Source organism: Poromitra crassiceps (genome assembly GCF_964638095.1).
Source record: "Poromitra crassiceps genome assembly, chromosome: 13".
NCBI lineage: Eukaryota > Metazoa > Chordata > Actinopteri > Beryciformes > Melamphaidae > Poromitra > Poromitra crassiceps.
Genome location: NC_139644.1, coordinates 21652761 through 21670433, shown reverse-complemented (window position 1 = coordinate 21670433; position 17673 = coordinate 21652761). Strand labels below are relative to the sequence as shown.

At 46.4% G+C, this 17673-nt stretch overlaps 1 protein-coding gene across 1 annotated transcript in view; it reads left to right on the top strand.

The window, feature by feature from the left end:
- znf385c (zinc finger protein 385C) overlaps positions 1 to 17673 on the top strand; it is a gene marked incomplete at both ends in the record, with an annotated part of 101700 nt that overhangs the window by 81965 nt on the left and 2062 nt on the right. The window contains 4 exon segments of the mRNA XM_083648749.1: positions 3609 to 3719; positions 10730 to 10949; positions 15860 to 16213; positions 16557 to 16761. Coding sequence (XP_083504875.1) covers positions 3609 to 3719; positions 10730 to 10949; positions 15860 to 16213; positions 16557 to 16761 — 890 coding nt within the window.

Here is a 17673-nt window from a genome sequence, read left to right as displayed (position 1 = left end):
ATGTGTGTGTGTGTGTGTGTGTGTGTGTGTGTGTGTGCGGTCTTGTGTGTGTGTGTGTGTGTGTGTGTGTGTGTGTGTGTGTGTGTGAGCATGTGTGTCTGCGCGCACGCGTGTGTGGGTGTGGGTGTGTGTGTGTGCGTGCGTGTGTGTGAGAGAGAGGGAGAGAGAGAGTCGGTGCTTCTGATTTCTTTGATCCTACTTTTTCAGTGTGTCTGAGTGTGTGTGTGTGTGTGTGCGTGTGCGTGCGTGTTCATTTCTTTCTTTGCTCTCTGTGAAACCATCTCGAGTTCAGTGGTCTGTAAATGAAACGTAAGCCATGGCTTTCTCTCCAGCATGCACTTTACACCTATTCAAACCAAGCGGAAAAAGAGAGAGAGAGGTAGGGCCACACAGACATCTGGGCAGCTGGTTCTTACAGCGGAGGGCACGTGTGTGGGGGTGGATGACACATACATGTGTGCTGTATGATGTGGGTGTGTGTGTGGGGGCGGAGGCGGGGGCGGGGGGAAAGAGGGGGGTCCTCCAACATGTCTGAAAGGTGCTATTTGTTCCCTGAGGCTGCCACCCACCGCCTTCGGTCCAGGAGTCGACCATACTGCCCCATGGAAAATCCAGCATGCCAAGCCGCTAAGCCAGGATGGAGAGCAGCCAGGCCTCTGGCAGTCTTGTGCTGCTGGTAGTTTAGGGCAAGTCTGTGGCAGTGTTTTGTGTGTGTGTGTGTGTTTTACTCACTCCACGTTTCCATGGGAAAATTAATTAACTAATCTTTCCTTTTAATGACCACTCCGACCGAGGTCTGTGGCTCACAGCTGTTCTCAGGCCTTTATATAATTAGCAGCAACCCAAATATTTCATATGTGTGTATATGATAAACAATATCCAGCCTTGATAATCGAGAAAACACTCGACATTCACCATCTATTTTCAGATCTCGATTATGATCATTTCTGTATATACTTTCCCCCCGGAAAGAAACCTGCTAACAAAAATGCCCTCATTAGTTGCAACGTTGCAGGAGGAAGCGGCAGAAAGAATGGATGCAGGAAGCAAGTACAGAGGAAATTATATTTACGGAGTTACCATGCTAATCACTCAGCTATTGTTCAATAGAATATAAATAGAATATAGCGCTGTGCTAGAACGCAGGAATTATGATAAGCGCGGAAATAACATCAAATCAGTGTCGCTTCAGTCCCGCGAGGAGATGATTAGCCCCACGTAACACGCAGTGTGACGGTGCAGCTGTGGCATTCATCACAAGGGCCATTCAACAGAGAGCCTCAGGTTCTCCTCTCCTCGGTCTGATAAGGCTCACGTTGTCCTGGACGTGTGCAGGGGGGAAGATGAATGCACCTGTCTCCAAAACTAAATAGCCTCCAGTATCACTGCTGCCTTACCCTCCCCTATCTCTATCTCTCCTCTCCTCCCCACCCCTCTCTCTCTCCTTACCCTCCCCTATCTCTCTCTCTCCTCTCCTCCCCCCCCTCTCTCTCTCTCCTTACCCTCCCCTATCTCTCTCTCTCCTCTCCTCCCCCCCCCCTCTCTCTCTCTCTCTACCTACCCTGAAACTCCATCATGGGCTCAGCCGCCCGGCGCTGGCTCAGTTCTGTCTGCAGCAGGACGGTGGGGGAGGACCGGGACAATAGCTGCATTTATAGCGGTGGGTTCAGGATGGCTGCGGACAGACAATGGACACATTCTTCGCTTCCTAAAACAAATAGTTGTGTGCAGCCTGCCCTGCTAAGGTGGACAGAGGGTAGGACGAGTGGGAGTAGGTTTTCATGGCCAGGGCTTTGGCTTGTGGAGGGAAAAGTCAGTCGCTCCCCGAGGTAGTTTGGAGTGGTGTAGAGAAGAGGGCAAAATAAAGCAGCGCAGACAAAGATGCCCCTGAGGGAGAGGTATACCTCCAGCGTGGCGGGATTGAGTGGCAGGTGTGTTTATATTCCCTCTCACACCTGGTCTGGAGGAATCCGGACTACACAAGAGTCCGCTCTGGCGCAGGTGGCGGCAGCTCTTTGACGGGAAAGGGTGGGGGTGGGGGGGGGGGATAGGGGCTGTGTGTGCGTTGTCCGGGCTTGTGTCTCTGTAAGACAATAAGGCAGCGCCGGCCCGGCCGCCCTGCCTGCAGATGCACCAACACACCTTGATGTCGGGGCTGCCGGTGCCGGTGCCGGTGCCACGACAGCTCCGGTTACACTGAGCGTGTCCGGGCTGACCTGCTGTGGTTGTTGTGGGGAGCAGCGCTCTCTCTCCCCCGGGCCCGGCTCCCATGTGAGCAGAGGAGGAACAGATCGGGCCTCGGGGCCCGGGCCCGCCGCCAGCCCGGGGACAGATCCAAGGTGACTGTCAGAGCGAGAGCGATGCTGAAGGGTGCTGCTGCAGTCCCAGTGAAGTCAGCTGTCATCGTGGAATGCTGGCTCTTCTAATGAAGCTCAGCCTTCTCCCTCGGCTGTTTATAGTACGCCGTCCCGGGACTCTCCGCGGTCTCCGCAGAGACGCTTAAAAACATATTTGTCATATAGTCTATCCAAAGTCTCTCACTCCCGCTTCCCCATTAATCTCTTATACAGGCACGTCCCTGGAATCAAAATAGACTCTAACTACATGAGAATATTAGCCCTCGCTAGGCATGTAAGCACTGGGTTATGCAGTTGTGCTATGGCTAAACGTACTTATCCAACACAGAGCCTGTCAACAAAAACATGGACAGGGAGCAGTATTTACTACAGTATTACTGCCGGTATGACTTCTGAGATCATCAATGCTTTACCCTGTATTTTTCATCCTTTTTAGCTGGCAGACCATTCTATCTTCTTGAGGTCAGTACAGGTGCACAGGATATTCACTTAACTGCTTCATTCATGGCAAAACTCAATTACAGTGTATCAGAGGTTCATGTAAACAAACAAGCTTAACCTGAACAAGACCTTAACAAGCGTATGGCCATGTGCCAGGTTAGGCCGTGCCAGTTGGTACACGTGATGTCTCTGTCAGACCCGACGATCACAGACCTCTTGAAGGGAGAAGTTGAGCTTCTTCTGCCACAAACCTGCTCAACTGTAACAAATAGTAGACCCTCCACCCATGCAGCCATGGACGCAAAAACCAACATGTCTTGTTGCTGCTTTGCGTTCTGGTCTAATGAGGAGAAATGGTCTGTCTGCCTCTTCTACGCTGAATTTCCCCCTGTGTGAGTGTCTAGATGAGTTTCCCCCTGTGTGAGTGTCTAGATGAATGGAGATAGAAGCCCTTGCTCTTTGATTCTGAAACGTGGGGTTTACTTAGAGCTTAAAAATGTTCCCCTATTAAACTCCATTGTATCTGTGCTGGAAATATCTGGACAAGACATCATGCTGGCTATGTTTGACCAGTTATCCATGAGAATAAGAGAAATTCATCACCAACGCTCCTCTGACATGCAATATAAACTGCCAATAGCCGTTTTTCCTTGAAGTATCTTAGAAGATGCTTGAACAGGTATGGCCACAGTGGGGATTTAGCCTGGGCCCTCTAAAGGTGATAATGAGCTCACCTCACTAACCATTACACCATCCTGCCTTCATGTGTTTTAATATCTCTTGTGTTGTGTGTTCTCTGTATCTTCTCAGATGGACCCAGTACAGAAGGCAGTGATCAACCACACATTCGGTGTCCCTCAGCCTCTCAAGAAGAAACAGATTATCTCTTGTAACATTTGCCACCTACGCTTTAACTCAACGGTAAGAAACGCTGTGATCAATATGTATGATCAATATATAATGGCTCTGTGTTGTGTTGTGTTGTGTTGTGTTGTGTTGTGTTGTGTTGTGTGTTTGTGAGAGACAATAAGGGACATGATGAGAGAAGACTGCATTCCAGACTGTGTCATTTACAGCATTTAAAAGAAATGTAAACCAGAGTGAGTCTACTGTCGCTTCAGAGAACATCTCTTTGTTGGTTTTTGAAAAATATGGCCGTTCCAAAATTACCTGTTCTGTTCTCTTATCTTCCCCGCTGAGTCATTGTGTGTCTGTGTGGGTGTGGGTGTGTGTCTGTGTGTCTGTGTGTTTGTGTGTGTGTGCAAAACAGAGACTGCAAGCATGTCTCCTTTTGCAATTTTTCCTCAAATCAAAATCAAAAGGTAGACATTTATTTATCTATTTTAATTGCACATAAAAGTTATTTTGGTTTTCCCTTAAGTAAGTGTGTGTTTGTGTGTGTGTGTGTGTGTGTGTGTGTGTGTGTGTGTGTGTGTGTGCGTGAGTGCGCGTGCGCGCGTGTGCGTGCGTGCGTGCGTGGGTGCGTGCGTCCGTGTGTGTGTGTGTGTGTGTTGTTTTGGTGTGAGGGATTAGACAGCAGGGAGAACTGCTGTGTTTATCAGCAAAGAGCAGAAACAATCAGCCGCCGCAGCAGGAAGCTGCTTCCCTTCCATTTCTCCCATCTCTACCTCCAACACACACACACACACACACACACACACACACACACACACACACACACACACACACTCGTTTTGGGCTCCATCTTCAAAGTGGGGCATAGACACAGGAGACGGTGAGCGGAGGGGGAGAGAGCAGACACAGACGTGCTCTTCACACACTAGAGAAAATCCCATTATCTGTCTCTCCGAGGGCCCGGAATGCTTCCCTAACCCATGGACCCTGCATTGACCCACCCATGGACCCTGCTTTGACACACCCATGGACCCTGCTTTGACACACCCATGGACCCTGCTTTGACACACCCATGGACCCTGCTTTGACACACCCATGGACCCTGCTTTGACACACCCATGGACCCTGCTTTGACACACCCATGGACCCTGCTTTGACACACCCATGGACTCTGCATTGACCCACCCATGGACCCTGCTTTGACACACCCATGGACCCTGCTTTGACACACCCATGGACTCTGCATTGACCCACCCATGGACCATGCTTTAGTTGACTCAGATATCATCTCATGCATAATGCTCAAAGGGAAACAAGTCGGGTTTTTTGCTGCCCCATAGACCAGTGATTTTCAAAGTCAGGGGGCAGTAGGGGGGCCTCAGCAAATTAATGGAAATGCTTAAAAACATCTTTATTGGGAAGGAAATGATTCAGTTATAATTGTATTAATACTACAGTATAATAAATAAAGAATATAATATATTTTGTTATTATATTTTATAATTATATTTAGTGTAGTATTAACAAATGTAATCGAATCCTTTCCTTCCATATAAAAAAACATGATTTGCCATGCCCATCTGTCTAATTGCCTGCCAGTCAAAACATCATCACATTCATTGTCATTGTCTGGAACAATGTTTATAGCAGAATACAGAAATATTGAATATGAAGAAATTAATAAAGATTTGAAATACAAATGTAATTATTAGTTTATTACATTAATAAAAGTAAGGAAATATATTGTGGGGTTGTATGGATTAGGGATGTAACAATAACCTGTTTTAATGATAACCGGGATAAAATTCCTTACGATAACCGTACCGTTTCAAATTTTCATTATCGTTAAAACCGTGGTAACCGTCTCCCAGATGCAAACGTGCAGCCTTGGAGAAATTATTTCAGTGAGTGTATCAATCCTTTTTTTGGTCTGAGTTTTCAATATAAAACGTCGTAAAATGATTTCAGTGAGTCTCTGTACTTTTTTAACATTTTCAGCAATTGTTTACGAATATCGTGATAATACGATAACCGTGATCATTTTGGTCACGATAATCGTGATGTGAAATTTTCATACCGTTAGATCTCTAGTATGGATGTGATTTTTGATATTTTCAATAGTATTGTCAATGGGTTTCTGTCTTCTTGCAATAGGGGGCCGCAGCGAAAGGCTAATGCTATTTAGGCATGGAAACGTTTGGGAACCCCTGCCATAGACAGTAGCTAAAACAGTCCTTACTGGCTTTCGAAAAACTCACTCAACTGGCCTGTGTTTTCAGACAAAACTGCCCACCCATTGTAATTTCAACACACTCACAATCCACCTGCTCAGACAGTGATGGAGGGCAGAGCTATGAGTGTTTGCATTTTCAAACACTTTCTGCTGGATCTGCTCGAACGAGCTAGCTTACTCATCTCTATTGTGAAAATGTGACATTATTGTTTGTGCCCGTTAACAGGCCATAGCTCAAGGGGACGTGTGTGTGTGTGTGTGTGTGTGTGTGTGTGTGTGTGTGTGTGTGTGTGCGTGTGTGCGTGTGTGTGTGTGTGTGTGTGCGTGCGCGCGCGTGCGAGTCTGCGATTCTTCGTCTATGTAGGCGGTTGGGGGGATTGCAGTGCAGTGCAATGTTGTTGCAATTCCTACTGGTTGCCGATAGATGTTGATATAAGTCATATTACTTAATTCCTGTTTGCTAATAATGTAATTATTATATAGCATGGTATAGGCTATATCACTAACAATATAGTGTCAATTTATTGACTTTTTTGGGATATACCACCTTGTTGGCTCTGGATAAAGCTGGAATAGTCTTTTACATTACGAGGCATTTCAGTTTACATTCCTCCCGTTTCAGAGAGAGTGAGGCTGAAACATTGTAAAATGACTATTTGGGAGCTGGCAGCAGTGTGCCGTCTTCTCCTTTGTCCTGGTTCCTTTTAAGCTGCTCCACTCCAGCACCTGCTAAAAAATTTCATTGGCAAGTGTGTATGTTTCTCCTCTTGTTCACCATGATACAGAGACTACTTTGAAATGTGCAATACAAAGTAATTGGGCTGCATGGATTTATAGCACAGCGATTGCATGCTGCAGAGAAAAATAGCATAAAGACAAGAGTGCTTTTGATAACAAGCTGTGTTTTAAAGTCCTCCTTCAGTCAAAAATGTGTTTTTCTTCTTGTTCTCGGTGAATGTTAGAGCTTCACTGTGCAGAATGATGTATGTGCAACGTTTGACAGGAGAAGGCTGTTTTCACACTCGTCTGCAGCTGAAAGTGGAAAGTCTTGTGCTCCTCATTGAAAATCCAATTCAATGGGGGTGGGGGTGGGGCTACAGCTAACATGATTTGTGACATCACAAACCATTTGGGAGCCAATCTCTGTCCAATATTCAACTTAGTGATGTGGAAACCTGAAGTCTCCAGTGCACACTGAGAATACAGTGAAGTAGGAAACATCTTGTGTCCAAGCAGGAAAACATTTAATGAAATATATTTGTATATTTATAGATTCTGGAATTTTTAATGAGGGAAAGGGAGTAGATTTTAACTGATTGAACTTTTTTTTTAATGGTGAAAAACATAATCAGGAGTAGAGAAAGTGGCAGCAAGCAAGCTCAAAGTCAAGTAGAATACAAAAGTGAAAAAAGGAGCTTACTGGTTACTTTTTTACGAGAAATTTAATCCAGAAGTGTTGGTACACAGGTAACCTCAGGTTTACATACAATGTACAACTTCATACAAAATAAGAGACACGGGCAGGAAAACGCAACGCGTTTCAACCTCACTGGGTCTTCATCAGGCTATGGCAGCTGGGCGTTGGCTGCCGCTCCTATAAATAAAGGGGCATACGTGGCAAACAGGTAAGATGACGTGGCATACGGAAGGTAAGTCTGACGCAGCAGTGACGCAAAAATGTAGAAAACAAAAATAGACTACCAGGTCATAGAAATATAAGGGAGGGGGGGGACCAGGGCAAGGGGAATGCATAGTGCAAGTCTAAACACTGATATATATATATATATGTTATACACACCCATACACATATATGCATATATACACACATACACATATACATATATGAACATAGGATGTATGTATGTATGTGTATGTATGTATATGTATATATATATATATATGTATATATATATATATATATATATATATGTATGTATGTATATATGTTTATATACATACATTTACGTACCAACACTTCTGGATTAAATTTCTCGTAAAAAAGTAACCAGTAAGCTCCTTTTTTCACTTTTGAAAAACATAATCAGACACAAATTATTATTCAAAGTAGAGTATTTTATATAGGATCTTAAAACATCAGGAGGGGATCTTTCAAACATGTGCATGTAATATATCATAAATACCAGCTGTATCAGTGAGTATAATTATTTAATCAGTGGTCAAATCATGATTCCCGTTCGGAGCCCTGTATTTCCCTCAAGTCATGCCGGCAGGCCTGGCTGCTGTGAAAACCACAGCTGATTTCACACCTTGTCCCTCCGTCTCCGCCTAGATTCAATTGGACGGAGAGAGGGGCTGCGTGCGCGGCGGAGAGGGAGCCGACTAAAATGGTTGCGTCACGCTAATCTCCCGAGCCTTTTCACGGCAGATCAGTCAGGCGATGTGCTGAGGTATTCACGTTGTGTTTACAGATGCTTTGACAGCCACGTTATTTATAGGCCTGCACTATTTCACGCCATTACGTTCGCTAATGTGAAGCCTGCGCGCCCGACTGCTTACCCAACACTGCCGGTGTTTACCCAGACCAGCGGTGTCAAACTCATTTTAGTTCACGGGCCACATGCGACCCAGTTTGCTCTCAAGTGGACCAGACGAAGAAAATCAATGCTTAATACCGGTAACCTAACAATACCTCAAAATGTTCACGTTTTGTATGTGTAAATGATTAGCCTACAGGTACATTTCAAGAACCCGTTTTCATCAAATCTGATGGTCCGATGATAAAATCTACTGTCTGTAACTGTACATTACAATTGACGCCAACTGTGCAATTCTCTATATTCAAGGGTACTGAAAATAGTTTACCATTTAGTGATGAATACAGAAAACATGAATAGGCTATTTAATATTTTAACTTGCTCCTGAAACCTGGTACCCCTTAGCATTCACAAGTGCATCACATTGGATTGAAGGACTTTGCAATTTTCACACTTTGCAGTCTTCTTGTGGGCCGGATTGGACCCTCTGGCGGGCCGGTTCTGGTCCCCAGGCCGTATGTTTGACACCCCCCTGACCTAGACCTTTATCTGTTTTAATAATATGGGGAGCAGTGAGAGGTTCACCGCTGATGGTAGTGGTGGTGGTGATGGTGTGTGTGTGTGTGTGTGTGTGTGTGTGTGTTTGTTTGTTTGTTTGTGTGTGTGTGTGTGTGTGTGTGTGTGTGTGTGTGTGTGTGTGTGTGTGTGTGTGTGTTTGTGCGCGCGTGTGCGTGCATGTGTGTGATCTTGTACTGTATCTATATACTAATGTGGTGCACACACATCATACTAACACACTGCGCTTAATGTATTGTTGATGCTCAGGTAAGCAGGGAAATCCACATTGAAAGAGCCAGCAGCTGCACATGTTTCACTCTAATGGAAAGGTCTCTCTGTGCTTGTGAGTCTGTTAGTCATTTCTCATGTATTTATTTCTCACTTATGAAGCGCTCAAAGCAGATCCCTCCTCGTGTTGTTGAGGGCTGGAGGCTGTGCAGGGCTTATTTGTTTAAGCAGTATTAACTGTATGAGGAGGACTAGGATGAGGGATTGCTGCCATGGCTGAATGACTGCGCCTCACCCCGCCTGGCCCTAGATAAGCCTGTTTATTCCATAGTACATCCATTTAGGAAAATAGTCATTGCTTTGTATCGATAACTGCTATCCCATATAAAATACCAGAAATAGTTTTAATTAGATCTAATTTTACAACCAAACTCTTCAGTTAGCCGTGATTTAAAGCGTGTATAAATTGGAGGCTAATAGTGCTGCTGAAACAATAGTCGATTAGGCCTAATCCATTAGTTGATTGACAGAAAATGTATCCTATAATAAGAATTTATTATAATTTTGATAACCGATTAATCATATTAATCATGTTTCAAGTAATTTTGTTTTACAAATATTATGAGTAGCTGCTTTTCTCTCATACAATTATTAATCTGGGGTTTTGGTCAGACTAAGGAATCCATTTTGAGCCTACTTTAGGCTCTGGTTACAGTACTTGTGATGGCCATTTGACACATTTTTTATATTTTTAGAGGAATCAAGAAAAAAACACTAGATGAATGGATAAATAAAAGTAATCATTACTTACAGCGCTATATTGTATCGGTAGGCTTGTATGACGCTTTCCTAGCGTGTTCAAAATCGAGGTGTGCTCTTTTTCCATCCAAAGCGGTCACATCTGTCAAGGCAAACCTCCATCGCTGGCAGCGGCTCAGGAGAGCTGATCCTCAGAGGTTGTTTCAGGTTTTAATGAGTGATCTCTGTATTGATTTCCTCGCTGTTCTTATGTATTCACACTTGTTCTGACACCGCGGGGCTTTGCTGGTGGATTGAACAGGGCCGTGAGAATGATGGGAATGTGAAGGTAAATTGTGATCCGCACAGGGCGAGAACGCTGCGATCCAAATTCAGTCCGAATGGTCCGAATGTCATTTGGTTCTGACTCGTGTCCATAATGTGCCGTGTGTGTCCATGTGTCATATAATGGAGGGCTAAAACGTGTGTTATTAGTATGTGTTGCCACATGTGTGTTGGGTTTGCAGCGGGCTGAGGCTCACAGTGCACATTACTGTTAATAGGATAGTTGTGGAGATGGGATCCTCTCTCTTGTTGCATATTACACATGCAATTATACCTTTGGCCTCCCAATGTGCCGGTGCTGTTATCAGGCAGAAACAGACTCTCCTCCTTGCAGCCTGTGTGTGCCCGCGAGAGAGAGAGAGAGCAAAAATGCAGGCGCACATTTTAACATTTATTCCACGTGTGTTGGGGTCTTCAGAGCAGATAATGCGTTAAGGCTAACGTTAACCTCCCGCCCCCCTCTCTCTGCTCCCCCGCAGAACCAGGCGGAGGCCCACTATAAGGGACACAAGCACGCCCGCAAACTCAAAGCCATGGAGGCCCAGAAGAACAGGCAGCGGCGAGCCGGGGACGCCTCGTCCGCGGGACGGGAGCGGGACCGCGACCGGGAGAGAGACCGGGAGCGCGACAGGAGCAAGATGGCCGCCTCCGAGGTTGCCATCCCCGCACTCATGGACACGAGCTTGATGGAGGGAACAAGTAAGTCGAAAAGGAAACACTCGTCGTCGTGATCGTTCTCCACCCCCCCTCTCCTTCTTGATGATCGCTCTACCGCCGTTTGGTTCCTCATATCCTCTAATTCTCTTCTTCCACTCCATTTCACTTTGCTCACCCGTCTTTCATCTTTACAATCCTCCATCAGTCCCCCTTACAACCAGGCCTTTCTCACATCCATCGGGCGGCTCTTGCCATTTCTCTCCTGTATAGTCCCATCCTCCTCCTCCACACTGTACCGTACGTCTTCTCTACCTCCCTTATCTCTCTCCCTCCATCCCATTACGTTATAGGCTGTGATTACATCTTCTGTACCCCATCCCCTCTACGCTCCTGTGCATTGAAAGCTTATCCATTTTCAGCCCGTGCTCCTCGGCTCGCCCCCCTCTGAGCCGGGCCTCTCTGCCCGCGCCCGGTGATGGATGGAGGTCTGGGAAGCGGTGGGATTGTGGGATATGTGGGAGCGAGGGATGTTGTGTTAATAAAGGGACCGGCTCAGATCGATTGGCGTCTCGGCAGGCTCGTTTCTCCCCCTTTTTTTGCTTTTTCATTTGGCCCCGCCTGGCTCTCCTCCGCTCCCTCTCACTCTGACCTGTCTCGCTATCTTGGTTGGACAGGTCCGCTGTACAACAAGCATTGGCATATTTGTGAAAGGATGACACAAAGCTCTACCTGTGTCGAGAGGGAGCAAAGAGTTGTTATTCGAGGTTTTTTTTATTTGAGGGGTAGAAAATAAAGTTGAAAGAAATCAAAGGCACTCGTCTTCCTTCACAAGGAGCTACAACTTTAGCAAGGCTACAACTTTAGCTTGAAGAGAATTGCTGTGATAGCGTTTTGGCTGTAGAGTGAACCCATTACCTCCTCATGTTACACTTGTCTTGGCCCGGGCTTTTCATTTATCCATCCAAACCAACGGGGGTGGCAGCCAGGCTGGTGGAGCGGTTCTCCTCCTCTCGCTCTCTTCTACTTTGGTACTTCACCCTCCTCTCCACTTCTCGTGCCCCCAGAGAAGATCGCTATCTGAGCTGCATTTCAAAATGTGCTTGGATGCTAGAGGGAATATCAGAGAAGAGATATGAAGGTATTGGGGAAGGAGGGAGAGTCTGTACTTTTTATCCCCCTCATACAGGCGCGCGCGCGCACGTAGACGCAAACACACACGCACGCAAACAGTCCACAGAGGCACACATTTTTGCCCTGAGCACTAAGAGAGTCTCCTTCAGAAAGGAGGGTGGACAAAAGACTGGGAGTCTGATAACGCTGTCATCAAATCTCATTTTAATATTCCGCCGTTGCAAGGAGAGGTCTGAAGAAGGGAAGCAGGAGCAGACACGAAGCGAGATGATGAGTGGAAAATGAAAGATAAGATGAAATGAATGAAAGAGAGAGAGAGAGGGAGGAACGAGGGATAATGGGAGGGAGGTCAGTGGAGAGAGAAAGTAGATAAGTCGTAGCTAGTTTTTTATGCTGTGAATAATTTTACAGTTCCAAGGCAATTTTGTGAGGAGGAACGCTCTTTAATAAGCCCAATTGTGTGATTGGCCTCATGTGAAATTGAAATGCAGCCGAGCGAGCCATGGTGGCACGCACCACAATGCCAACCTGTAATGGAATAGCACTCCAAATGAACACTATGAAATGAGTTATGTCTGCCATGAGCCTGAAGGCTGCTGGGGAACTGTCTGAGGGTAATGCCCACATTGTCTGCCATCAAGAGCCAACAATGTACCTGTCTGCTTCTCCTCGAAGGAGACTGGCTGGCTGATGATTATCAGAATTCCTCCACACACACACACACATATACACACACACACACACACACACACACACACGCACATGCACACGCACACACTGCTTCTTCTTCCTCGTGTTCAGCCCCTTCATCTTCGTCAGCATATCTCCGGCTGGACGTTTCGACGCAGGAAGCCACTTGCATTCATAGCTGCAGGAAGATCTTTTGACCAGCAGGGGTGCTGTTGAAAATCACAGTTCACAGCACACTTACAAAGAGCTCTCCAGATATATTTGGGCCGGTGGCACTCAGTGAAATGGACTCTTGCCATTTGAATTTAGGCCTGTATATACTGGTACCAAACTGAACCATCGCAGCAGATTTGGGAGACATAGCTAGTTAGTAGCTAATTTCATGTGTTTCATGTGATTAAAATACATTTATTTAATATTGGAGCTCTATTGCTGACAGAAAATGTGTTATTGTAAGTCGCTTTGGATAAAAGCGTCTGCCAAATGACGTAATGTAATGTAATGTAATGGAGCATCTGGCAGGACCAATGACACTATACTACACCTAATGTTCCACATGGCAGTTTAGCTTCTGGTACGTTAATACCTCAACAAGACAGTGTGTCCCACCTTCGACTGCAGCATTAATTCTGGCCCAGTCTACTGCAACACACCCAACTTATACTGCCTGATAATGACGGATCATTTTGTTTTTGTTTGTATGTATTGCATATAAGTTCTATCACGTTACAGTCAGCATTCTCAACTTCTCCCATCGTTTCTGCAGATAGACCATTAGCACAACAACTGGTGCAGAAAGACGGAGACAATTAGAGGGAACATTTTCAGTCTTAGAAAAGAGCTAATGAACACTTGAAACAGACCAGGGAGGGAGGGAGGGTGAGTGAGTGAGTGAGTGAGTGAGTGAGTGAGTGAGTGAGTCGTGAGTGAGTGAGTGAGTGAGTGAGTGAGTGAGTCGTGAGTGAGTGAGAGTGTGAGAGTGAGAACGGCAGGCTAGCACCTAGAGACAGAGGGCCCGCATCATCTGTGACAGGCATCCATCACACCCCAGGCATTGATTGACTCTGCTGCTGAAACCTTCTTCATGGGAACTGTGTCTGCCATCACAGTAATGATGATTTAAAGCAAGAACTCTCCCCCAGGGAAGCTGTTTATGTTCTCAGCCTGCCTTGGCTCAGTGGTTACAGTCAAAACTTAGTGCATAGTATCCGTATGCGAGTGTGTGCATCGTACATTTAGGCTAAAGAGTCCAATCTTCATAGTCATGTGGTACAGTATTTGGCTGTGGCTCCAGTTCTCACAGGATCAATCTACTGAGAAGCGATCTCTTCAGATGCCTGTCAACTTTAATTGAACTGTTAAGACTTGGATTAAATTCCCTTCAAGTTAAAGAAAACTGATGATTGCCTACTACTACATGACATTGATCTGAATATCCATATTTTGCTACTATGCGATTTGCAGAGTTCCTCTGTCATCACTGCCAATATGCTGCTGGCCTTTGGTCTGACAGTTTGCCAATCTTGCTGGCAGGTCCTGCCATCATGTCGACGGTCAGAGGGCAAGCGCCATGGTTGACGAGCAGACAGACAGGAGGCGTTTTCTGGGGGGACCCGTGAGGGGAGACGGGAAGGAGGGGGGGCTTTATTTGTGTCACACAGTTGACCCCAGTCTGCGCAAATCAGCAGCTCTTTTGATACGAGAGCCATGAATAGACATAGTCATGTTTTCTGCTGGTCAGGTTTGGGTTGAGCTTCTTTAAAGCCGGGATACCTGAAACTCTGCGGGGATATCTGAAATGATTCTTTGCTGAATGGGGTCCTTCATGATCCGAGACCTCTTGGACTTTCAGAGGACTTTGATTCTTCCCAGCCTCCATGTCTTGCTTGGTAAGGTGCCTCCTAAATCCATTGATCGATATCACTCCCCTCTAGAGACTTCTCAGGTGGCCCCGTCTTTCACATGAGCTCAGGATCATACCAACCCCCCTCCGCCGGGGGAGCTCCAATCCCCCGGGGGTCACTCTCATTACAGCGAGGGGACTGTCTAATCTTGCTCCTATACAGGTTCCCTTTCTGCAGCGGGAACGAGAGAGGAAGACCCTTATCTACAGTGATGAATTTACTCTGCGACATGAAAGGGGGAAATCAATGGCGCGTAGTTGCAGTGAAAAGGGGCGGTGTGTTTGTGTGTGTGCGCGCGCGTGTGTGTTTGTGTGTGTGTGTGTGTCTGTGTGTGTGTCAAGCTCAGCAAATGAAATGGAGATATTCAGTGAGCGTAGCACACAGCGCTCTGGGGTGAAGCGTGTGACTCCCCTGGGCAGGGGGAGGTGTGTGTGGGTGTGGGTGTGTGTGAGAGTGTGTGTGTGTGTGTGTGAGAGTGTGTGTGTGTGCATGTCTGATGGGGTGAGGGGGAGGTGTGTGTGTGTGTGTGTGTGTGTGTGCATGCATGTGTGATGGGGTGAGGGGGAGATGTGCGTAATGGAACTTCAGTGACTTATCGTCCATGCTCGGCAGTCGATGGGTTTGTTTGTATTGACTGAGCCTTGGGTCCTTCACTTGATATTTGAATAGAGAGCTGAAGAAAAGCGGGAGCCAGAGCCAATGAGAGCGGTGGGGGCAGGATGGGGGGTGGTTGGGGGGAAGAGGGTTGGTGGGGGGGAGGGCGGGGGGGGGGCTGATGGCATTTACTCCTTAAACAAGCACTAATCTAGTCCGTTCCACATGGTTTGAAACAAAGGCTGATACTCTATCGGAAAATGCCACAAAGCCAGCCGGCACTTGAAAAGCCCCCTTACTGTAACGTCTATTCCAATATTATATTTAACGCTGAATGGTTATTTGGAGATAAATTCTGCTGACTTTATATTTGCTCCCAAAAAGTTGATTCCATTTCGAAATATGATTTGATATTTTACTACTTAAGCTTTGCAATGCGATCCACCCCCCCCCCCCCCCCCCCCAGCTGTTTATGCAATACGCCAGCAGCCTAAGATCAGTTCTGTCAGACAGCGTCATGCTCTGTTGGAGTTTATTGACTGGGATGGAGAAAGCTAATAACTGTATCTATAGGGTTCTATTGGCTGCTGCACGGTTTGCTGATCTCCCTCTTATATTGCTGCCTTTTCACAGGTCTTCAGTCTGATCTGGAACCAGCCAACCTGGAGGTAAAGCTGGAGGAGATGCTAACAGTGTCGGTGTCTCAGGTGTCCTCTGTGGAGCTGGCCACCCTGTCCCCTCCCGAGGTCTCCCCTTCCTCCCAGCTCTCGGAGACCGCCTCGGACACCAGCGCCCCCGAGGGCGCAGAGGCTGCCGAGTGCGCGGGCGCCACCGTCGATTCGGGCAGCCAGCCGGACACCTGCAGCACAGACGGCGAGCCCCGCACGGACGAAGACAAGGACCCCAAGAAGAGCAAGGCTCACCTCCATTGTCCCGTCTGCAAAGTCACAGTCAACTCCACCAACCAGCTGGAAGCACACAACAGCGGTGAGAAGATGCTGTGACACTGAAGTTTGTGCTTCCCCTTCAAATCAGACACAGCAGCCACACGGGGGGGCTCTCTCTCTCTCTCTCTCTCTCTCTCTCTCTCTCCTGTAGCTCTGTCTCTTTTTTCTAGCTCTTTGCTCCTACATGAGCATTCTAAGGTCACAGGAATGTTGTAAAGGCACTAAAACGTGCTTGTCATAATTAGCGATCTAGGAATTGCACTCATTGTAAGTCACTCTGGATCAGACCATCAGCTAAAAAAAGGTGTGTGGGGGGGGGGGGGGGGGGTAAAATCACAACCTATGACCAAACTGCCATTCACCTGCCTCTCTCTCTCCGCCAGGTACAAAGCACAAACTGATGCTGGAGGGTCAGAGTGTGCAGCCGCGGCGCAGGGGCAAGGTGGTGGCGGCGCGAGCAGCCTGCAAGAGCAAGCGACTGGGCAGCAAGGGCAGCGTGGGAGTGCCCAGCAAGAACTTCCAGTGTGAAGTGTGTGAGATCTCTGTGAACTCTGAGACCCAGCTCAGCCAGGTGAGCATTGACTTACTGTAGTGCACTGTGGCATATAATGGTAGACTGTGGATTTGTTATTCCCCTGAGACACTGGGGACATGTTCCAAGCAACTTTTTGAAATGGCCAATTCCTGTCACTTTTTAAAAGCATTATTTGTAATATATATATATATATATATATATATATATATATATATATATATATATATATATATATATGCTATGAAAAATAGCTTGCACCATTAAATGCTAACTAACAAATGAGAACGCTTTGAGAATTATGGTTTATTTGCACAATAAGAAAACATGTCTAAACATATATGGAAATAGAAGAAACAAATGCACATTGTCCAAAAAGAGGAAGGTAAATTCCTATAAATATATACAGTATATATTCCTATAAATATATACAGTATAGTCCTATAAATATCTTAGAGCAGTGATATTGGTTATTGTCGTTGCAGTGACGGACATGCACTGGAGCTTTCTGCAGTAGATGTGATAGTGGCATGGTTCGACTGACGTGGTGTTCCTGCTGTGGCTGATCGACGTTGTGCGTTTTATGCTGAATTATTTTCGTATTGTCGACTCTGTGCTCCCCCCATGACATTGCCTAAAATCGCATATGAAGGAGGATGTTATAGTCTCCCATCCGAAATGAATGAAGCCTGTCGAGTGTCTTCTGCTTCTGCTGCACAGTCAAGCAGAGGTGTGAATTTCATGTCACACTGTGCACATGTGTTAAACGGCGCGCGCGCCTCACAGTGTTGACTCATTCTAGGTGACCTCAACTCAAACTCCCACGGTGTTGTTTGACCTTGATATGTTGTTTGACCTTGATATGTTGAAGACCGTTTAAAAAAAGATTTTTTTCCCATCTGAGCCCTTCTGTCCACACTACTTTTCAACACAAAGTGATGCCCTTGCTACTGGTTTCATAAATCTAT